Source organism: Motacilla alba, chromosome 8 (genome assembly GCF_015832195.1).
Source record: "Motacilla alba alba isolate MOTALB_02 chromosome 8, Motacilla_alba_V1.0_pri, whole genome shotgun sequence".
NCBI classification, from domain to species: Eukaryota; Metazoa; Chordata; class Aves; order Passeriformes; family Motacillidae; genus Motacilla; species Motacilla alba.
The window spans coordinates 16,715,141-16,738,626 of record NC_052023.1 but is presented as its reverse complement, the minus strand read 5'-3'; the positions used below and the strand labels follow the sequence as shown (position 1 = coordinate 16,738,626).

Sequence of the window (23,486 nt, the reverse complement as noted above, 5' to 3'; positions counted from 1 at the left end):
GCAAAGTGATGTCCATAAAGAGAGTTAAAAATAAAAGTAGTTTAATTTGCAATTGTTGCACCAGTCCACCGAATTCTAAGATTTTCCCTTTACAGTTATGTAGAGAAAGAAATAGCTTGATTTAAAACACACAATATATTTATTTCTGTAAGTGGTTTTTGTCACATCATAATTTTCACAATAGCAGAATAAATAATCTGAAACTGCAGAAATACTTGAGATGAGTGTATCTTGGCTTGTCAATGGTAGCAGAATGTGTGGCTGCTTTTGTAGAACCACTTAATGTGGAACATGTGGCATTTGTGGAACGTGTTTACATGAAGTGAAAGAGCCAGTACTGCCCAAGGAGTTTAGCAAACTGCCACTAGCAGAGTTTCTGGATACCTCAGATAGGTTTGTTGGGTAAGACACACTTTTAATATATAAAACACTTAACTGAGGCCTGGTATTCAAACTGAAATACATTCAATTCTTCTCCTTTTCTTTACATCAAATAACTTTAGTAACTTGATTTCTGAAGTATGAATCACATGTCTTAATGCACATAAGTCATGAATGCTTTAATCAGACTTAGATTAAGGCCTCAAAAGCATATTTGCAGTTTCTGATGCTTATGTAAATATAGAAAAGGGGCCACTAGCCATTCATAACAAGCTTAACTGTGTAATACTTTTGGAAACCTGGAAATAAATATGTTTTAGAATGCATAGTTATGATGTGAATTTAATCAATGGGAATTTTTGTATGGATTTTTGTTTGATTAAAAATATCAAAAGAAACAACCTCAAGATTTATGGCCCACAACCCTGCGGGTCACAACCCAGTCCCACAACCCTGTGCATCTTAAAGATACTGCTTGGAGTAAAGCAAGCAGGTTTTGCCAGTGTCTATGATCAAATCAGTGTCCCAAAATATCTTACAAACAGGTAAATTTTAATAATATGTTGTGTCTGCATCACTGCATTTGTACAAAAGATAAAATAGTTCCAAACAAAAATTGCTAATAAGGTAGTACCATTGTGCTTTTAGTTAGAAGTGAGTTATTAAACAAGTACATAATTTAAAAACCTTTGAAAAAGATGACAGCTGAAATGAATCCCTACAACTTAAAATAAATAATTTTATTCTGAAGTATAAAAGATAAATTAATATGTTACTATATGAAGGCAATAATCTCAGTAACAGTTGGAAAAATAAAAAGGTTGTCATTTGCTTCAGTACTACATGTCTTATTTAGAAATACAGCTTTAAAATGTCCTCTTTGCCTGCTCAGTGACGATGCCAGCAACAGCATTCCTGGGTTGCTGCTTGTCCAACGGGCAGCCGCAGTCATTCCTCCACAGTTCTTGCACCTGAAACAAAATATGTGATGACCATATCTAAATCCATTTGTACCAACATGTTACTTTGCATTATTAAACTTTATCTTACAAATTCAAGAAAACTAACAGCAGGTCTCAAGTCCATGGCTGCCATCTCAAATTCTGATTTATGTAATTAATGCATTTTTGTTCACTGTTCTTGTAACTGAAATGCATTTGCTTTCTCCAGGAGCACAACTTACAAATTTTCCAATACCATATTAAGTTCCAGCAGATAAGAAGGAAAACTTTATGTAAAACAGTTTTGAGAAGAAATCTTCATATGCAAATCCCTGTAAGAATTTTGTACAGTTTAAATGAACACTGTCTTTTGAAATAACTCCTCTGCATGAGGCTTAAGGTTTCGTGTTGGATTGCATTGTTGTTCTTAAGTTGCTAACAGTTCAGGAAGTATCTGCAGAAACCCCATCAACAGTATCAAGGTATCAGGAGGGAAAAAGCCTATGATGTCCACCAACACCGAGCAAGAAAAATAGCAACACAAATGTAAGCTGTGTATAGAAGTAAAGGCAGCCAAACACAGCATGTTTGAGGATAGGGGTTTTTTGTTAGTTTCTAGAGCTTTACTACCCCTACCCCTCCTTTTAAAAACAAGTGAATATGCTGGATCTAATTGTTCATTTCTAGAAAAAAACAGAGTTGTAGGTGTCTTTAGGATGTATACATGGCAGCTATGTTTACATTAGCTAGTGCTGGAGCACAACAAGAGACTATCGGCCACTACATCATATTATACTGAGGTTCCTGTTAATTATAAATTTAAAGAGGTTATGATGGTCCTCTGTTTATCTATCCATGCTTAGCTAGGTGCTAATCCTTTGTGAGGAATGCTATACATACTGTACAGAAACACTTGTAAGTAGCATATAAGCAGCTTACAGCTAACAAATGAAAGATTACAGTAATTCCTAAATTTTAATGCTATGCACAGTTTTTCAAAAATGTTGTAAAAATCACTTTTTGGAAAAGTCAGTCATTGCAAGCACTAATTTTTTCTCACTTCATTTTAATACAATTTTACTTCTCATTTTAGAAGGAGCTATGGTCACAAAAAAATTAGTTTGCTGTAAGTCCAATCTGCCTTTTTTTTAATAAAGAAAATTACTTCAATTTCCCAGAAAAATGAAAAAAGCTATTCTTAATGTTCAGCAAGATATTTTCAGTTCCTTTATTTGGAATATTTACAGCTTCTAAGGGTAGCCAAGTGCTGTATTGTTACAAAATCTTCACTGCAGATTGAAGCACAGTAAGAACAAAGAATGATTCAACAGAAAACTCTGTGACCTGGTTATTTTATGAGTCCCAAAGGGACAGAGTGGACCAGAACACAAATCAACCCTCCCAGCAATTCCTTTCCTGAACTAATATATTTTCTGTAATAAGCAAGGAAGGCAATGTATTGAGAAGAAAAAGAATGAGACAGACTGTACCCCTGGGCAAGGCATACACACTGCCTCTCCACCCCTTTTCCCTAAATAGATTAGGCAATTTATTTTTTAGAACTAGGACAGAAAATTTCTCTGGAAGTCTGGCCAATCAGTCTGCAATGTGTTACTAATGGACAAAGTGTTTTCTTACATTATGTTAATATACTTACTTTTTAAACAAAGAAGGAACCATATAATATTCTAAATGGAGCCAGAATCCCTATGCAACATAATTTATGGTTTACACAGAATGCTTCCAAAACCCAGTGGTTTATCTACTTCACTACAATGGAAATAAAATTTAATTTCCTTATCCCAAGTCTTGGAAGGAACATGACCAGAGCAGGTCTATCTTCAAAGCCTTTCTTATATCATTCTTGGGCCTCTTCCTACCTGGTATTCCTTAGCAAAAACAAGACAATTTGTCTGGAAAGAAAGAGTCTAGTCAGCAATTGTACAGGGGCTAGCTAGGAAATGCTTTCTTTCAGAATCATCCCCTAGGAAAAGTTAGAAATTGTTAATGGTATGTGTAAGAGGTAGCAGCAGTCATTGTCCTGTTCTTGAGCATCATCAATAACCTAACAGAATTCAAGATGGAAGAGCTGACATTGCTTTAATTTGCAGTGAAACAACCTTCATATTCAGCTGTGACACAGCTAAGCCCTCATGATGTAGAATACAGACCAAAGGCCTTTGGTGTTCACACAGGAATGAGGCTTCTCTGATACCTCACCCTAGGGAAAACAAACACATAAATGCAACATAACCAAAGTGGCAGAGGCCAGCTTGGCTTTGTGTTTAGCTCTAGCTTGGAATCATCCTTGACTGAACTTATTTCTGCAGAAAGCCTGTGAAAGGCTTAAATTCAATCTCAGGTCCCATGTGTATTTGTAGAGACTGATTCATGCACCAAAGCAAAGATTTGTATAGTTCACAAAGTTAGCTGTCTTCTCGAGTACCTCCACACACCCATTCACTAGGCCAGAACATTCTCACGTCTCCTTCCTACCACCAAAGATAATCAGTAACCAAATTTCTCCACAGAAAGCAGACAATTAAGAGTTTGCCATAAAATCTGTAATTTTAAATTAATTTAACTTAGGGGATAAGAATACAACGATTCTGGGGGAAGTAAAGACACACTAAAGAGACACCATATAATTTCTTCTAGGCAGTACAGAGTAATGGCATTAAAAATTGATAATTTGTTGTCTATCCAAGGTATGTTTTACCTTTCCCAAGAGCTTCTAGGCTATGTTTTCTTTCATTCTTTTTTTCTTCAGCTGATTTATTTCCTGATCTCTCTGGAGCAATACAAATTCTTTTTCACGAAGCTCATCTTTAGATTGCTGGAGTTTCTTCTCTAAGCTCTCAATCTGAACAGAATATGCAATCAAATCAGAACCAATATTTTACCAAAGTCAGAACAATTTTATTTAAAAAAAACAAACCCACAAAACAAACAAAACTCTCAAATATTATCAGTATTGACCCTGACTTTGGATTCCTCTGTCAATTTTTTATTGTCGACATTTTTCTTTACTAAAAGAGCAGTTTGGGAGCCGTATTGTATCAAGTAAAAAAATTGGTTTTCATTTTTGCACTGTTATAGCCTTACAAAATTTATAGTTTGAATTGACAAACATCTATTTTTACTGGTACATTCCTTCCCTCTCCCTACAATAGAAAAGAGGTTTTATCTTCTAGATTAAATCTGGCCAGCTATTGTGTCCCAGGATCAGACTTTCTCATAGAATTGGCTGCCCTTTGTTAGGGAAACTGTGTTTTTGATTAAGAAGAATTACCTGTTTATTGCATTCCTTAATTTCCAACTCTGACTTCTCTAAATTACACTGTAATTGAATTATTTGTTGCTCCATTTCTCCCTTATGCTCACGAACTGTCATATCCAATTGTGCAATCTAGAGGTAAAAATGGAAGAAAATGAAAGACTTTATTTTGAACAAATATGCAGATTTTCAGAAGCCATATTACAAACTATGAGAGCAAAGTGAATGAAATTAATCCTTTGTAGCCTCAAGAGTATTCTCTTGAGCAGTCAATATAAAGCTACACCCTAGCTATTTCATTTAAATAGTGGCTAAACATAAAAAGGGGAAAATTTGGAACAAGTCCATAACTGAATATGTTAGGTCCTCATATACACATAATGCAAGTTACCCTTTTGAAAGAAATATGTGTAGTTTATTATACTAATCCACCTTGTTAGGAAGCGCCAGATTTTGCCAAACCAAAAAAATTCAGTTCATCAAATGCTTTGATTACTTCCTGGGGCAATTCACAGGGCATTGTGGCAAAAATGCATTGCAAGGTCTGGCCTCCTTACAGAGTCAGTTCTTTGAATAGACTTATTCAAATCCCACTCCTTCTCTCTGAACCTCAAATATTCTTGGAGACAAAGGCTGGTAACTCCTTCAGGAAGAGGCTTATAATAAAGTGACAGAAGCAGAATTTTCCCATGATGGGCATCAAATCCTGAAGCCAGACCAAAAGTCTGAAAATATTTCAAGTGAGCTACAGAGATTTATTCACAACCAAGATACCATTTCATGTTTAGAGGCTGCTTTAACGTGAATCAAATAAGCTCCAGTGCAAACAAGGAAAGGAATCTATCATCTCCAAGCACACAGATCTTTCCTTCCTCTTAGCAAACATCAAGATGAGAACAGCAGCCCCATAACTTCATCACTAATGAAGAACCTTGGGACAGGTTATGGCATAAGGCTGCAGATTTTCCTGGTACATAAGGCTTCAACAACGTGCAGCTGGTCTGAGGTTGGCACTGTGGCTGTAGGAACCAGTACAGTTTGAGACAATACATCAAACAACCAAACCTAGCAGGCCTAACCTGTCATAAGTTATCTGCTGTACAACAGGAATAACTGTCAGTAACATGCTTAAAAAATATCTCACCTGAGCTACTCTTTGTTTTAGTTCCCAATTCCTTTCTTTCAGTGCTTGGTCCATGTCAAGGAGTTCCTGCTTTTTGTCTTCAATTTCATCCTTGCAGTACCTGAAATTCTCATACATTTAATTGCTTAATGCACAATCAGTTGCTTAGCTTCGAATATCCAGCTTGAAAATCATGAGATCTATTACTCACTTAGAGCACATTACCCTAAAGGTGAATTGATTGCAAGAAAACAAACCCAAATAGAGTAATTCTGTTAATTATATTCCAGGTGGGGAATTCCTAGTAACTTCATTATTCAAGCTATTTAATTGGCTATATCAGGATTCTTTAAAAAAGAAAGTATCATTAATTTGTGGTCAGAAAGGAAACTGGACAATTTGACTATTCTTATGATTACTTAACAGCTTTAAGATTCCAAAAATAATTTCAGCAGATGTTAAAACAGAATTCCCCAAAAAGAATTCAGCACCACTTTTAGAAATTAAAAATGAGCTGAAGATCTCAAGTATCAAATTATCTGATGGCCCCAAACCACTTAAAAATTATAGAGAGCTGCTAAGAACATTAGAAAACCCCATCTAAACGACTTGCTACTCTTAAGGAATAACCAACATAACTAAGTTTTCATGACAGAAAAGATACCAGCTCACCTGAGCTCAGTTGTTAGATCCATGATAGCAATGTTCTTGTCCTCCAGAGAGGACTGTGCATTCTGTAATGCATTTTGCAACTCCTGGAGCTGTGTTAAAGTGATCTTTAATTCTCCACAGGCATTCTGTAATGCAGATTCCAGTTCTGCTATTTTCTGTAAGGCTTTCCTGTGGCAAGTCTCGCTTTGAAGCAGCTTATCTTCAAAATCATTCACTATTTTACACACACACCACAAAAGAGAATGTTTAATCATCAGTACATCAGGGTCTTCATACAACACCCCCTACATAGTAGCACTTGTGGTCATAATAAATTTTCAGTATCACTAGCTTTTAGGGCAATCTAGAAAAACAGTGACTACTCATACAAAAAGATGTTTATGGTACCCAAGTGTTTGCTAGTTTTATTCAGTTCATAAACAACAATTGACCTGAAACATGAGGATATATCTAAAAACATCTGGCCAAGGAGACAGTGCTGACACAGTATAGTAACTGACCATGCAGTGCCAGGAATAGTGCAAGCAGAATTGCTGCTATTTCTCTGGCTTAAAACAATGGTACAATTAAACTAAATGGAAGATGATGGATTGGAATGTTTGTTATTTCCATAGACTTGTGGGGTTTTCTGTTTGTTTCAAAGAGCTGCATTTTTTGAATAGCATATGCCTTTATTAAAGCTAAGTGTCTCATTTGACTATTACATTAAGAATCTGCATTACCAATTTACAGGGAAAGTACTTAGTATTTCACCTGGGGTGAAGGTATATACCACAAAAGTGAGAATTTGCAAACGTATGTGAAAAATGTTTGTGATTTTTTTTTTGGGTTGTGGGGGTGTTGCTCATTTGGATTTAATAAGATTATCATTTTTTGACCCTCATGTACTTGATTATGAAAGCGGGGAAGGAAAAATGTCCAATACATAGAGAGGAATAGTTTAATGAAAGGACCCCTGAGAAACAAAATAGCCAAATTACCCTCATTTGCCTTTTTATTGAGCTCTGATCTTGCTTCTTCCAGAGTGATATCCAACTGATTGATCTGCTGCGCTTTGTTTGCACCATCTCGTTTTAATTGCACTACTTCTTTTTCCATGCCAGTAAGTTCATTCTTGCACTGATCCATCTCCAATTTAATCTGTCTAAGAGAAGCAAATGGAACAAAATGAACCCAGGAATAACAAGAGCAACATGCTCTAAGACAAGTGTTTGTGAATAAAATAGAAAGAAAAGTCATGTTAAGCAGGCTTTTCTTGTAATCAAAACGATATTCTTTAAGACTAGCAAGCATTCTCCTGTAGAATTTACTATCTACAATTACAAGCAAGCTGATATGGTTATGATTTGAACTGCTTTATGAAGTGCTATCTTAAGGCTAAGTAGGTTGCCAGGACATGCATTAATTCCATTGGAAAACCGTTCCAGAAAGTCATGCCTCTGCTAGTCAGAAGCTTCCCTTCTGATTTCCAGTCTGTGCTGACAGAGAGACTGAAGTGTAAGCCCACAGCTGAACACCATTTCAGACAGCAAGTGTTCTGATCCATATGCCCATGCATACGGAGAGGTGCAGAATACACCTCTCATTTATCCTAAACCTACCTGATTGTGCAATTCAGTTCATCCACCTTCTGTCTGTTTAAATCTGCTTCCTGAGCAGCTAGGCGCAGTTTCTCCTCCACCATTCTCAACTCATCTTCTGCACATGCTTTCTGCTTCTGAAGCTCTTTTTCCAAATTGGATACCTATTTAAAATGGCATTTAAAGAGTAGTTTCAAATTGCATACCAAAGAAATACACATTCTTGTCTTGCAACTCACATAGGGAGAGTTTTTGCACAACAGATTTCTTTATAGTCTGTATGTAATTTAAAACTAAAACTCTGCACATTTGAAAGACAAATAGTTTCTAGTAAATGCAACAAGATGCAACTGTCTGAATTTAAATGCACCTCCACTTAACTGCAGTCTAGGGCTTGATTTTCCAAGTACCTAGCCACTCTAATGCTAACTAGACTTTTGATAGCTCAGAAGCTGGATTAAGATAAAACAAGCCACTAAACTCTTTATTTTACATATATCAAATAATAATTATCAACTCAGTTATCAAAGAAATATTCAGATTTTATAGGTATTATGAAAACATTTTTAAGGCATTCAGTTTTCTCTGTGTACGTAGACACTTCTCACCATACTGTACCTGTTTTTCAAGTTTAATTTGATTATCTTCCAACTCTCCATTTCTAATAGTTTCTTGCTGTAACATTTGCTGCTGATGATGCAAAGTTTGTTGCAGGAGAATATTTTGTTCGCTCATGTCCTGAATAGTCTGACCTTTAATTTTGATTTCTTTCTGTAAATAATGAAGCTGAAAAGACATTTATTTTCCCTTACAATAAAAAATTTTCATTTGCAGTTGCGTCAGCTATTCTCTCTTAATGAACACAGACTCACACTTGTGATGCAATAAAACTTTTGGGTCTGAATTTAGTTGCATTACAGTTTCAACAGTACATACCAGAGCTCATAGTTCATCATTGAGTTATGTTCTATACAGCAAGGAAAGTAATCACTTCTCAGTCAGTCCCAGGTTTTGATTCTTGCTTTCTAGATATAACTTGTCAATATTTTAAAAACATACATAGCAGATTTTTAGTTAGAACTACTTTTCTTTCTACCAGTCTTTTATTTCTCAGAAAGTCCTTGTTTTCTGCTTGAGATTTTGTTCTCAGTCCTCCCCTTTTTTTTTTCTTTTTGCCTGTATGACAATAGTCATTCCAATAAAAAAAGGAATTTTGAGTGCCTAACTTGTTTTATGTTGACTAATCTGGTTTCTCATGAATGCCAGAGGGAACTGTTCTGGGGAGCAGGGAAGAAAAAAAAAAAATGGGGAGTGTTCTTGGGAAAAAAAAAAGCCTCACTTGCTCCATTTGATGTTTCACACAGCATCCAGTCCCTTCATATGCAGGACAGGAACAGCAGGGTTTAGGGCTTAGGAAGCAGCAGTAGGTCTCACAGGTTTATGTGTGACACAGACCACACAACTTCCATCAAGCTGATCCTGTACAGGGTCCAGCAACCTCCACTTGACTAAAGCCTCTCCCAGCAGGTAGGCCAGCACTGACATGATCAGCCTGCTATATAATTACTTCACCCACAAATAAAAATTCCTTCTAATATTTAAAGTTAACTCTTTCTTGCTTTCAAGGAGTAGTGGAAAGTATGATAAAACTCAGGGTCTAGAAGTAAACAGTTTTTTATGCCCAGGACTTCTTCCCCATTAAGACAGCTGAAAAACAGATCAATTTTGAGCACTTAAATTTATATGACAATAGGGCTCTCTCCATTTTTTCCATGATAACGTTTTGTTTCACATTATTCTGATTTTGTTACCTCTTTCAACAATTCATTTATCTTAGTGCTTCTTTTCCCTTAAATTACCCCATGTTTCTGAGTTATGATTTTCCCCTTTACCCTCACAAAATGTATCTTTTTTTCCCAGCTTACTTCCCATCTACAGCTCCTGCTGCAAATTTTGGCTGTCATTTCACAAACTTTTAGATTAAAGCAATCATAACAAGAGTTCTCTGCAATACAGAAGAGTTATAAAACAACCTGTTACCTCTTCAGACCTTTCTTTCAGCTGATTTTCAAACATCTCCTTGTTTTCTTGTGACTGACTCAAATACAGTGCAACTTCTTCCTTACATACATTTAGTGCTGACTCAAGTTGTTGTACCTAGGTGAATGCAATAGATTATTTAAAATTGCATGGCATGGTTTGTATTAACTGGTCTAAAAATTGTATTAAAAGGCAGCTTTGTGTAAAACATCAGAAAAGCTACATTTTTATCATATGAGTATTGAAACAGTCATGGAAGATTCAAAAACTTCAAAACTGAAATGGTCTTCAAAAATTGAAATTATTTGTGAAATTGAGAGTTGTAACATTTTAGACTGTGTTTATATCAGATGAGACTGTCAGTTATGAGAAGATATGCCAGCACTTGTCAGCAGCTAGAATTTAAAAACAAACATAGGGTCAATACCAAATCACTAATCCACCATGTTTCATTGCATATAGAACTGCATAAATAAATTTGGAATTATCTTCATAGGTGAGTTGGCACACATGTTTTTTTAAAAAAAAACACTCAATCTTACTACAATTCTTTTCAAAAAGTAACCAAGCAGCATGATTTCCCTTTCTGCACTGTGGGACAGTGCCTGACTTTCATCAAATGGGAAAGGAAGAGCTTTGAGCAGTGTCAACACTGTCAATCTATTTTACACTTCTAATGCTCATTTGGGTTTGAGTAATCTTACAAATACCTTACAACCTTGAACTGATAAAAATTATAATAAACAAACCCCGAGATCTTAAGGCATAGTAATTAAGCTTTTCTTAAACATTTGGTTTAAATGCTAGGATTTCTCATCAATGAGAATTGTGCTGAATTTAGCTGCAGAATGTCTAATTCTTTCAATTTTGCAACCAGACTGCCAGTTTTCTAAACTATACTGAACTTTGTATGTCTGTCCCCAGCTGATTCAAGAGTTTTTTGAAGAGAAATTACTATGTGTCTTAATTTTAAGTCTCTGTAAAACATCTCAAGTACTGCAAAGCCACTTGGATAGCAAATTGATCCTACACAAGCTCAGAAAGAGCATGAAAACAGCAAAGTCCCCAGTATCTCCTCCCACTGATATCCTGAAGACTTAATACTTGATTGGGGTAAATCTGCACATGGCATTGGTTTATTAAAATCCTGTCACAAGTGTTGCACGGAAAATGTTTATCAGGCAAACACTAGGAAGAGCTAGAGATGGCTAAAAACATGACCAATATTACAGTTCCACATATGCCTAAAGCACATGCCATATGTAGACCAAAAGCATATGTAACATTAGCTCTACGAGACAATGTTGGACTTTGAGAGTACAATAAGCACAAGTCTGCCCTATTTGTAACTACAGCAATTGCATTAAGCAATTATGCATTGCATAATCTCATACTGTAGGTTTCATCATACTTTTTTTAATTTTAAAAAAATTAAAAATGAAACATAAAAAATAAATACTTCAGACAACTTCTGGAATATTTACTTAAGAGAAATTTATATAAAACTATTTTTCTATAAAAGATAAAAGGAAATACACTGTTACTGCAAACTTTAAAACTATTACTTGAATGTTACAGAGAGTTTACTAACTTTGATTTTTTCTTCTGTTAACTGACTTTCCAGCATCTTCAATCCTTGATCTTTCTTGACATTTTGATTTTCCATTTCCTGTTTTTACAGACATTTTTAGTCAAGAGAACCAAATATAAATATTACATAACATTAATCTAATGTTATAAAGTTATAAGTAATTTAAGAAAAACTCATAGTCACGAAGAAATGCAGATCAGTGTATCTAAACCACAATTGCTCGTATAATGTATTTGTGTGCATGATACTCTGAAGTGAATTTGGTTGCTGAGAGGTGTCTCTTCATATTCTGCAGCAGCAGGCATTATTAAAAGGAATAAAACATTATCATACTGGAACATTATTGTTTTTCCACCTAGCGCAGGATTGATGCAATCATTCTTTACCCAGCTCTCTTTCCTTTCATTAGAGAGAGAAGCCCAAGGGGCAATCCAGAGGCATAAAGAGAATGCTAAGACAGAAAACACTGAAAGGTCATTAAAATTTGTCCAATATATGGTAGTAGTGGTAGCAGTAATTGGTGACTACACTACATTCAGTCAATTACTCAAACAAGAATTAAGAAGCAAAACCATAAACATCTTTCATTTTCCCCAAATTTTCCATGTATTTATGGATATGCTTTCCATTATTTTTAGTCACTTGCTTGATTTGCATTTAAAGAAAGTCGAAAGCCAACCTTACCTCTCTGTTTCCTATTAGCAGCCCATCCAATGACTCAATGTGATGCTGTTTATGTATAACCTCTTGTTGTAAAATAGAAATTATTTTCTCTTGTTCAATGACTTGTTGATGTTTCTTCTCCAGCTGTGTCCGAAGCTGTCCGTAAGTAAATAGTAATTTATTATTTTAATAACAATGTATTCATCTAAATATGTTCTATTTACCCATCATTTTTATAATGAAAATTAAATACATTACTGCCATCAGCAGTATTGCACAGTCTTAAAATTATCAAGAAATCCCAAGCACTTAAGATATTAATTCCAGAGGAGCATGAGGGCACAGAGAGTGTAACTGTCTGTCACTAGCCAACACAATAAGACATGCACACATTCTTTACTAAAAGATGATAAGCTTCTTAAACAGCTAGAAATAATCATAGTTATATTTCTAATCACATGGAGAAACATTTCTTCTCTAGAGACTGAAAACCCCTGAATGCAGATGCTCATAAGGCACAGTTTGGCAGAGGTTCAGGCAACAAGAACATTTTTAGAAACTGTCATGCATTAAACCCAGTAGGCACTAAAGCTATACTTTTTTTTTTCCTGTGTGTTTGGAGCAAAAAACAACAGTACTCTTCCTAGGTCCTTATTTCTCTTCAGTTGAGCAGGATATGAATATTTCAGAGGGAAAGTTGTATGGCTAGTCAGATGGAAGATGTAGTAAAACAGGGAATGTAGGGAGAAGAAAGAGCTTTTTAACATAACATTTTAATGGATGTGTCTCGAAATTACGAGACAAATCAATATAGGAAAAAGTTACCAAATATAACACTCATACATACTACCACACCATAAAGGTCTTACTAGAGCAATCTGTTTCTCCGTTTCTTTGTGCTGCTTGAGGTGAAACAACTTTTCATTTTCAAAAGCAGAAGTTATTTTCTCATGTTCTTCACTGATAGTTGTTTCCAGCTCATGAATGCATCTGTTTTTTCCCTGGGAAGTGGCAACAATAAAGGGACTTAATAAAAACATTTAGCTGTGATAACAAACAGTGTTTTATTTGATAATCTAGTTTCTAGATTTTATAAAGGAACAACAAACAAAATTCTGAAGTTACACAGAGCATGTGTCATCTCAAAGGATGTCACACTTATACCACAGGTATAGAATGTCAGTCTGTGCAGTCACTACAGAGACGAGGTGTCTGCCAAGATGGATTATGGCACAGATAACTCCTGACAAAGACAAGAAGAAATTCTATGTTCACATGGATAGATGGAATCTTTAAAATACCATTTTGAAGACTTTTTAATTTACAAATCTACACATATGTCACTGAAACAAATGGCAATTCAGCAGGGCCAGATCTTCATTGCATAAGTGACCACAAGGAAAACATAACATGTTCATTGATAACTTACCACACTCAAGGGCAGGGGAAAAAGGATGCTTTATTTCAAACAAGATTCTGTTTTTAAAACCCGTGTTGCTAAAACCTGCACAGATCTGAAAGTCCACACATTTTGAATACAGGGAATACTACTGTCAAGTTAAACTTTTATGTCTTTTTAAATAAATGTGGTTTCTCACTGAGAACATTTTACCATGAGTTCCAGTTCCAACTCAGTATTTCTTTCTGCAGCAGTGGAATAAGCAATAGACTTTTCTTCCAACTGTTTCTCAAGTGCAGAAAGCTGAGAAGACTTCTTTCTTATCTGAAATTAAATATGGCACAAAACAGCATGTAGACAACGGTTTCAGTGTTATTCAAATATTTGTATGCACTTTCTTATCACCAATTCCATTTTAGCTACTACTATAGTATTTTTAATAAACTGTTGATTTTGTTGAACTATTATATTTTATTACTTACAGAGAAAGATTCAGGACAATTTACCTACAATAAATCCAATTATTTATCAGTGAAATAGGTTTGCATATTTCTAACACATATTATTAGGAAATAACTGTAAAGCCCATTATGCTGAACTCTATAACACATTAGCACCAGAACGGAAACATTAGCAAATTCATTTATTCACCCTGAGAAAAGCTGAAGCTTAAATTTTTTCTTTTGTGACTCCCTGGTAATGATGTTCATCTCTGGCAACTACAGTAACATTTAATGAGGAAACACACAACTGTTCCTTCAGCCTGTTTCCTAGGATTACCCCTTAACTCAACCACAGCAAAGCAACAATGTACGTATTTTCCACATAACAAATCAAAGCAGTAGCAGAAAGGCCTACTAACTTTAAAACAGTATTTCTGACAACTAACAAATCAAGGTTGCTAAGCCTTTCTGCTTGCTGAAAAGTTTAGTTTGAATTTTTCTCAAATTAATCAGGTTTTAAAATTATTATGGCAATTGCAGTTTTTCCATAATTATTGTCTTAACTATTTTTGATTACTAAACTGAAGAAAAAAAGGCATATTCTTTTCAGTGTTATTTAAAACTTACTTCTCTCTCTAAGCTACTAGTTTTTGAAGCCTTCTTCAATAGGTCTTCCTGTATGATTTGAAACTGACTGGTTCTCTGAGCCATGCTGGTCCTCAAGGCAGAATTCTCATCATCTGCTTTTATCAGTTTAGTGCGTAGCTCTTCTATCTCTTTCTGGAATTTTTGCCTCACCTTTTCAAATTGTTTGCTTATAAGTTCCAACTGTTGACATTTTGTCCTCTCTCAAAGTAGAAAAAATAAATTTAAGATTAATTTCTAAAAGAACATGCAAACCCATAATGTAACTCAATGCATTGACTCATGAAAACAAACAAAAACCCCAACAAAATCCCAAGAAACAAACAAACAAAATAAAGACAGTATCATCATATAAGTGCCCTGACATAATTTCCTGGAGCAGTCCTAACAGTAATGACAGAAGCAATCAGAGAAACACTAACAGCAGGATACAGAGAAAAGAGTCAACAAAAAACCAGAGATTTTAGCACAATCTGCCTAAAGAAAAAAACACATGGTTCCATTTCAACACAACTCCTAGCTCAGCTATTGCTGAACAAGTAACTTAAGCAGCTAAAGAAAGAAATCTATTGTGTCTGGAGAACATGACAGTTTCCAAGGTGGCAAAATGCTCCCTGTTCAAACAAAGCTGTAAAACCAACTTGAGCCCTTGCAGAAGATTTCTGTTCTGTGGATTATTTAGACAGAACTGCACAGCTATTTCAGCAAGCTTACCTCCTGGATTTCTGATCAATTTGACAGGCTCTGTTTCCAGGTCACATAACTTGCTGTTTCCTTGTCCTTCATTACTGTCAGAAAGATGCTCAGCTCCAGTACAGATAGTTAAGTTTGCACCAGGACTTTGAATTTCTGCTTCTTTCGTTGCCAGTTTAATGCTATTATAAAGAAGGAGACAGCTATTTAACATTCTTTCTGCATGCTAATTCTAATAGCAGCTTATTATCTGCCTAATCTTGCCATAGTTCAGTAACCAGAAAGTTGTACCTTAGGTCTGCAATCAAAGGTTTACTCAATTCACCACAAGATTCAGAGGCAGCTTCTTTTGCTGAGGAACTCAAGAGCTGGTGTTTGAAATTGTGCCATTTAAACTAAAAGTTAACAGAAAACAAAGATCAATGGAAAATCAACCTTTTATTGCTTCACAGCATCCTTAATTCATGTGTTATACTGGCACATAAATTCTAAGACACATATACCAAGATATTAAAAGTTTGGGTAACTCAATCCTTAAAATTATTCAAAACATAATACACTGTTAAGACTGTAACAGTTACTCTACCTCTTCAGATTCATTTAAAGACAACTGAGAAATAATGGTTTCCAGAATGTTGAGCTCTTCCCTTGAATCCTCTATTTCTTGATGACATAATTTCAAATGGTTATGTTGCTGTGCAGTGAGTGCTCTCAGCTCTTCATTTTCACTTTTTAGAGCATTTTTCTCTTTAAGTACTATTTCTTTTTCAGAAAGTTCACTCTCAAGCTTGATGATCTTCTGATCAGACTGACTCAGCATTGATGTAATTTCAGTGTTCTTTGCCTCTAGAGCTTTAATTTCTTCTTTTGTGTTGTGATTATCTTCCTTTAATTGTCTAAAAAAGCACATTTAAAATGTATTTCCATTACTAGAGGCAGAGACTTACTGAGGAGACTCAAGCTAATGTAAAGGTGCTCATACACTGCCCACTCTTGCCAACATGGCCTAAACAACAATTAAGACAGGAATGTGAGTGTGGACAAAGCATGTAAATTGAATAACCCCAAAGTGTCTGTGCAGGTGTTTGTCCAAACCTAACAATTCTAAAGACGATCAGCTGATGGTTGTCCTCCCTCATTAAAGCAATGAGGAAATTACTAAAGCGCTTCTGAAAAAAAGGGGGCTTCAGTTTGAAATGAAACGTACAAGAAACTTAAAACTTTCAGTGATTGGATTTGGGACAGAGAGCAGTCCAAACCAGATTTGACTATTCCAGAGCCTGCAGTCAGCATCACAACCTCCCCTGAGGCCTGAGTGCAGCCTCCCCATCAGATGCCAAGAGCATCCCTCTCTGCAGCTGCCAGGGTGCTGTGCAGCAGGCAGGGCCCCCAGCTGGCAGCGCAGGGCCCTGGTGACAGGAGCAGCACAGGCCGGGGGCAGAGCACAGGGACACAGCAAAGCAGGGCAGCCCCCGGCCCAGCAGCAGCCAGCGAGCCCGGCAACTGCGCCCCAGAAGGCCTGCGGGGCTTCTTCCTGGGAATGGGGGCAGCGTGTGGGATTAAAGTGTTCAAAATTACTTACAGGAAGTGAGGAGAAATGTATTGAACTATATGAATTGAGCAGAACATTCATTGTGACAGTTGCAACATGCAAGTTCTTATAAAAACACTGTGCAGAGAATTTTTAAAAGCCTTTGTGTTACCTTAGTTGCTCTTCTAGGATGTCCAGATCCTTCCTGTAGCTGATACACTTATCATTCAGCTTCTCTTTTTCTTTTTCACAATTAATTAAACGTTCTCCCAAGACCACTTCTTCAGCTTTTGCCTTAAAAAGCATTTTTTTTTCATTACTGTACAGCAATAAACCAAGGTTTCGTATCAAGAGGCTATTTTTAAAATAATATGATGCTCTTTCTGGTAAGTCAGTAGATAATACTGTTGGTCACTATTGTGAAGAGAAGGAGAGAGGCAAAGAAATTTTTTCTGTCATGTAGGAAAAAACTAACTTAATATTTTAGGGTATATTTGTGGTTGTCAGCCTTGTTCCACAAGGAAAGAAGTCTAACAAAAAAATCTCTGTAAGAGCTAACTTATTTTCTCCTCCCACAAGGCAGGAACAATTAACAATTCTGATTGTTGGAGCTTTAGGAGATTACTTCATTTTCATCTTCGCTCTTCTTCAGCACATGTTTCATTGAACAGCTTATACATATGGAGGAAAAAGAGCTTTTAAAGGATCTTGTACTTTTAAAATGTAAGCTTCCCAGCTGGCAAGCAGGAGGCATAAGAAACAGCAGCAGTATTAGGATACTGCAAAGATGCAGACTCCAAAGATCCACACTGTGCAAAGACAGTGTAAAAATATGTAAACTGAATTTATCACTACAAATAGTTGCTTATCCTGTCCCACCTCTTTTAGGACTTTGCCACCAACAAGTGGAAACAATTGACTCACAGATGAACCTGCTGCTGTTAGCTGCCTGGCCTATTAGAAAAAACATCTTCACACCATGGCAAATACAAATGAAGAAAAAAAGTCTCACCTTTTCTAATTTTTCAGTCATTTCTGCTTTATACTTTGTAAAAGCCCTTGTCAGCTCCGCCACAGTCAACAAAGCTTCATTTCTTTGCTGTTGCGCTCTGTCAAGCAAAAGATGCAAACCAATTTTAAAACCCACAAACTCCATTAATGTAACTATCTTCTCCAGTTACTAAAAGCAACTGCTGCAGTAATTGCTCCAGGTACTTCCTCTCCTCTTTCAACTTTCCAAGCCTCAGATATCACACGAGACTCTGCTCCAAGAAACAAGCCAGAGTCCCCACTGCTTCCCTCTATCACTCCACAGCACTGCCCCTTCCCCTGTCATTGCTCAGTAGGGAGGAAGCTGGCAGAGTAACCCCAGCACAGCTCAGGCGTGCAGTCTGCTCAGGACAGCCACCATGGGCACACAAGAACTCCTGCTGCTCAAAAACATTTCCCTCTGGCACTAAGGGGGTGGGCATGGGGCAGTGCCTCCTCTAAGCACAGCCAACCCTCAGATTGGTGTCTCAGGCTGAGGACCAGTGTCCATTTGGAGATGGCAAAAGCATCCAGAGAAGGGGATAACAGCATTTCAGAACAACAAAAGAGCTTTAGTCTCAAGCACTTCAGGTTGCCTGTAAGTAAGTTGTGTCAATTAATGATTAAATGTAAACCGTAATAATTGTTGATACTAACCATAACATCATACTTAACACCTGGCAGAAGCTCAGCTTTTCTGAAGTACAAAAATATTTACAACTAGTAACTAAGTACAGCTAGCCCCAACCCCACATGCTCTGAAGGACCAGCAATCATAAAACAAAACATTTCTTCAACCAGCAGAGCAAGCCCCACAGTATTTCAGGGTTTTTTGCCATAAGAAGGTTAGAGGTAATTTCATGGGTAGAGGCACAAGTCCAAAGAGTTTGCATTTAAAAGGTTCAAGAAATGCTTTCCCAAACCATTAATTTTTTGCCCCAGGTAATGCAGTTAAATTAATAGGGAAGATATAAAAATATCTTCCCTTCTTAATAGGGAAGATCTTTTTATTTATTTCACTCACTTCTTCAAAATTACATTTTGGAGGTGATAGGAGTGTTCATAGCAACTTCCAACAGTCAAATTCCCTAACCCTCCCAGTAGTGACAGAGCCACTAGGCTAAAGGAGACAATAGTAAAGGGAAAGGGGGGCTGAGATGGAATTACAGCACCCTTTTCAACAGTATCACATAGACAGGTAAGATTAAGGCTAACATAAAAATGTTATCTTGATTAAGTTGTTCTTTTGTCATTTTTCTCACACCAAGGAATACTGCTGAATACCAGCTGCTGAGTATATACTGCAGGCTCTTGCAAGACAAGTACAAAAATAATTCAAGAAAAATATATTCTGGACACTGAAGCTTTCCACTGCAGTACCTCCATTCGGAAGGAAAAACCAGCTGATAAACTGGGCACTAATGTGTGCTATCAGCCTGCATAATGTGTGCTATCAGCCTGCACTACCAGCTGATCTCAAGATTTTAAACGGGCCCATTTAAGTAATCAGTACCTTACCACAGAATTTCTCCTTTTTTAAAAAATAACATCCTTAAAACAGAAAAGTAATTTGATTCCACAAAGCAAACCACTGCCAATGGAAACAAACACTTATGGTCTATTATTCTATGCTCCATTAAAATTAGTTAAATACCTCTTTCCTTGCTTGCTTTGTTCAATTAACTCAATTTTCAGAATTTTATAGCCCTTTTGATATCTTTCCAACATGTGTTCTCTTTCCATTGCTGTCTTCTGATTTTGATCTAGTCTATCTTCTGCATCTCTAGCAAATAAAAAAAAGCATAATAAAAAATAACTTTTTGTAAAGAAAATAGGTTTCTGTTGTTCTTTAGTGCATAGAATGTTTCAGAAGTGCTAGACAAACATGCTATAACACTCAAAGCTACATCAGGAGCACCCATAGTCTGCAGACTCCCCAGGAGTATGTCTGCAGTCTGGAGTGGTATCTAAGAATTATCAATAGTGTGTTATCAATAGAATTATCAATATCACCAGGTGTCACAACTGCCAAGGACCCAGAGAGCTGACTGTGTCATGAGCTCTGATCATAGAAATCATATTTTCTCTGCCAAGAGGTGTGACTGGGAAAGAACACTAAAATATAAATTTACCATAAGTATTTTTACTTTTTTTTTTTGTGAAGACAGACTACTGAAATATTAATTGAATATTCCATAACATGAGGTTGTAAGGCAAGTTGACAATGAGATGTATCTTCCTGACACCTCTGGACAGCATTTACATCAGTGTTATTTGGCCACTTGCCTTGATTAATGTACTCACGAAGAAAGAATCCTTTATCTTACAAAGAGCACACAAAGGTCGTGTTCAGAAATATGTGTGCCTGTTACAAGAGAATACATGTGGTCATGTAGCAAACGATCACCCTACCCAGTTGTGAGGGCACATGCCTATTCAGCACACATTACAAACTGGTTTCTTTCACCAGTCTTTATTATTTTTTCCTCAGTTTCTCCAAGTTCATTCAGCACAACTAAACTACGTCCCTCCTCCTACAAATGCCTCTGAAATAAAAGTTTCAGACCCCAGATTACATGACCCACACAGTACCAGAAATGATGTCATCCCTAAAAAGAGACTGGACTAGCAGGAAGACAACAATAAAATATTGATTTAATTGTACACATTACTTCAGGATTTTATCTTGAGCTGAAACTTCTGCTTCCAAATTTACAATCTGTTCTTGCAACTTTGGAATGCTGATTAAATGTGTAGCTAAAGCAGCCTCAAGATACGAAATCTGAAATACAAACATATTTGGGGTTTCATTAACATTTGCATATACACAGGTGAGAAACAGAAGAAAAATCTGCTAACTGAATGACAGTGCTCTTAACCCCACTGTAAATTATGTTTGTTCATCTACACCACCTTAACTCCAATGTTCTGCTCATTCAACAATTCTTCCAGTTCCAGTGTGATATTCTGTCTAGCAAAATTATTTCTTTACAGGTTGATCTTGTCTCTTTGTCTCTTGCTTTTCCCCAGAAATTTATATCCAACTACTTCTTCTTTCAGTGCCAGGCAGTCAAACATTTTGTTTATAATTTTTTTGGTACTGTCTTGGAGATAACATTTCTCAAACAAAATCCACTAAGCATAGCTATGTTTTATTAACATTATATATAAACCAAATAAAACAACACAGTTGTCCTGCAATAAACCTGCACAGACAAGTGTCAAATAAATCAGTAATGATTTATTAGATACAATATTCCCTTCTAACTCATCTTCACTTTTTTCAAAATAGCAATATTAATGCAACCTGAGAGATCAACTATTTTCATTTCCTAGACAATTGACTACTGTGCCATTATTATTCCCATCAATGTCTCAGACACATGAACGTACAGCACTAAATGCATTCTGAACTGTTCTATCTCATTGTGTTTTTCATTCTGTCTTTAGGCTAAACTTTGGAACATAAGTAGATGGAATTCATAATTAATAGAGTTGTTTTGACCATGGACAAATAGATTCCAAACTATTCTGTCCAAGATTAATACTGCTTATGAAATATATACTAAATATTAAACTTACACAGCTTAAAATAAGACAAAACCCAGAACATTCTGCTTGGAATTTTAAACTCAGAAATCATGGTCACTGGGTGTCTTGGGGTATACTAAAGAGACATACTTTTGTTTTTGACTGCATCAATTCAAAGTTCATTGTTTCCACTCTGTTCTTCAGGAAGTGATTCTGAGAAGTCAAAGATGCATTTTGCTCATGAAGGGCATCCAACTGCTCCTGCAGTTGTTCATTTTCTTCCACAGTTTTATCCAAAGTTGTGGATACAGAGTAAGACTAGACATAAAAATATGTTGGTTTATACATATGTAGATAGACTTACATAAAAACACATCATAGTATCAAAAACAGTGTGGGCTGAAAGGGAGCTTTAAAGGTCATTTTACTCCAACCACCTTGCAATGAGCAAGGACAACCTGAAGTAGATCAACTTGCTCAGAGCCCTGAGCAACGTGACCTTGAATGTTTCCTGGGATGGGGGTCCCGTGGCTGTGCTGCTCCACCCTCATGAGTAAACTCCTGTTCCAACTAATCTAAATCAGGTGAAAATCGTTACCCCTTGTCCTATCCCAAGAGGACCTGCTAAAAGCTTTGTTCCCATCTTTCTTGCGAGCCTCAAGCACTGAAAGGCCTGAGAGGAAACCGAGCAGAAACTTCCCCACGGCAAAGTACTCAAGGGATACTATGTTTAAGGCGCTCACTCGACATCCCTGCCCGATTCTACAGTGTATCTGCTCCGAGCCCAGCATTTTGAACAAAAATGTTCAAAAACATAGCAAAGAATAGAAAGCCAAAGTAATAAAAAGGAGTAACGAAGAGAAATATTTACTTTGCATTTTCTTTGAAAATCCTGGCGAGATGTTCTCCCAGAATTCTTCTTACAGCTGGAAAGGCCTTGACAATCGTAATTGGGCTGTACAAAGTCCTCCAGAGGGACATCTGTAGCCTCATCGAAGCAGTGGCTGTAATGTTCCCTTGTACTAGTGTTTGGAGGAAGAGCAAAAAGTCACTCCTGCTTTTTTTTCTCTATTAGGTTGCTCATAAAGACTATTCAAACAAAAAGGAGAAAAGGAGCTAATCACAGTAATCCATCACACAGAGTACAACGGAGTTACGCTACAAGGGACAGGAGGTTCTCATTCCCAGACACACTCATACCTGGAAAGCTCTTTCTCTACAGTTTGTAGGCTCTTTTCAGTTCTCCTCAGCTGACTCTGTAATGACTGCACATTTACGAGCAGGTCGTCATCAGCATCACTTCCAGAGCAAGTCCACATACTACATTCCATTGGTAACATACATAAGGCTAAAGTAATATTTAATATTAAAACACTGTTAAACGGGCATGAAACTTATTTGCAAAAATAAAAAAGAGGAAAAGAGAAAAAAATACAACAAAGAAAAAACTCAATTTCCAAATGTATACATTTCACACGCTCCTCCTTGCTATGTTCACTGGACAAAAGTAACAAATTGTCTCTGTCGAGAGGAGTTCTGTATGCATCCACGAAGTACAAAAAGCTTCATGACTTGCTATACATGAAAACTGGAAAAACCTGCTGTACGTTATTTGCCAAAAATCTGTCACGCAGCGCATCCCAGAGATCTGGCGGTGCGGCGCACCTGGCGGGGAGCCCGAGAAGCGAACGGCGCACACGCGAACGCGCACAACTTGCCTCGCTGCCCGCGACCCGCGCAACGAGAGACGAAAGCGAACCGGCCCCGGGCGGACGGGCAGCACCACAGCCAGGGCGGAGAGCGCCGTGGGACCCCGAGCTAGGGGCACGGGGCGCTGGGGGCCGTCTCTCGGTGCCGGTGCCGCTCCGTCCCCGCCACAGCCGCTCCCGGCGCCGCTCCCGCCGCGCTCGAACCGCGCGGGGCCCTCACGGCGCAGGCGCGGCCCCG

At 37.0% G+C, this 23,486-nt stretch overlaps 1 protein-coding gene across 2 annotated transcripts; it reads right to left on the bottom strand.

Annotated features, from left to right (window-relative positions):
• Positions 1 to 76: 76 nt before the first annotated feature.
• Positions 77 to 23,396, bottom strand: CCDC18 (coiled-coil domain containing 18). 2 transcript variants are annotated; one of them, XM_038145079.1, is made up of 25 exons: positions 23,258 to 23,396; positions 22,740 to 22,887; positions 22,411 to 22,561; positions 21,690 to 21,857; positions 20,681 to 20,790; positions 19,663 to 19,791; positions 17,992 to 18,088; positions 17,152 to 17,273; positions 16,035 to 16,344; positions 15,740 to 15,843; positions 15,470 to 15,630; positions 14,738 to 14,958; positions 13,881 to 13,991; positions 13,138 to 13,269; positions 12,290 to 12,424; positions 11,606 to 11,683; positions 10,015 to 10,131; positions 8,593 to 8,760; positions 7,996 to 8,138; positions 7,375 to 7,538; positions 6,395 to 6,608; positions 5,744 to 5,843; positions 4,615 to 4,731; positions 4,042 to 4,185; positions 77 to 1,352 (listed from the first exon to the last, which is right to left on the bottom strand). In XM_038145079.1, exons 2-24 carry the CDS (start codon positions 22,877 to 22,879, stop codon positions 4,057 to 4,059), a joined length of 3,321 nt encoding a protein of 1,106 aa, XP_038001007.1. In that variant the 5' UTR covers positions 22,880 to 22,887; positions 23,258 to 23,396; the 3' UTR covers positions 77 to 1,352; positions 4,042 to 4,056. The 2 variants fall into 2 exon arrangements, with proteins under 2 accessions (XP_038001007.1, XP_038001008.1); XM_038145080.1 differs by having other exon boundaries at positions 14,909 to 14,958.
• Positions 23,397 to 23,486: the final 90 nt, after the last annotated feature.

Excerpts from the sequence above, each read along its gene's own strand:
- CCDC18 (XM_038145079.1), bottom strand. The coding sequence starts at position 22,879 with ATGTTACCAATGGAATGTAGTATGTGGACTTGCTCTGGAAGTGATGCT. Across the intron at positions 19,792-20,680 it reads GCTCAAGATAAAATCCTGAA|AGATGCAGAAGATAGACTAG; the intron begins GTAATGTGTACA and ends TTTATTTGCTAG. Across the intron at positions 8,761-10,014 it reads TGAAAGAAAGGTCTGAAGAG|CTTCATTATTTACAGAAAGA; the intron begins GTAACAGGTTGT and ends ATGTCTTTTCAG.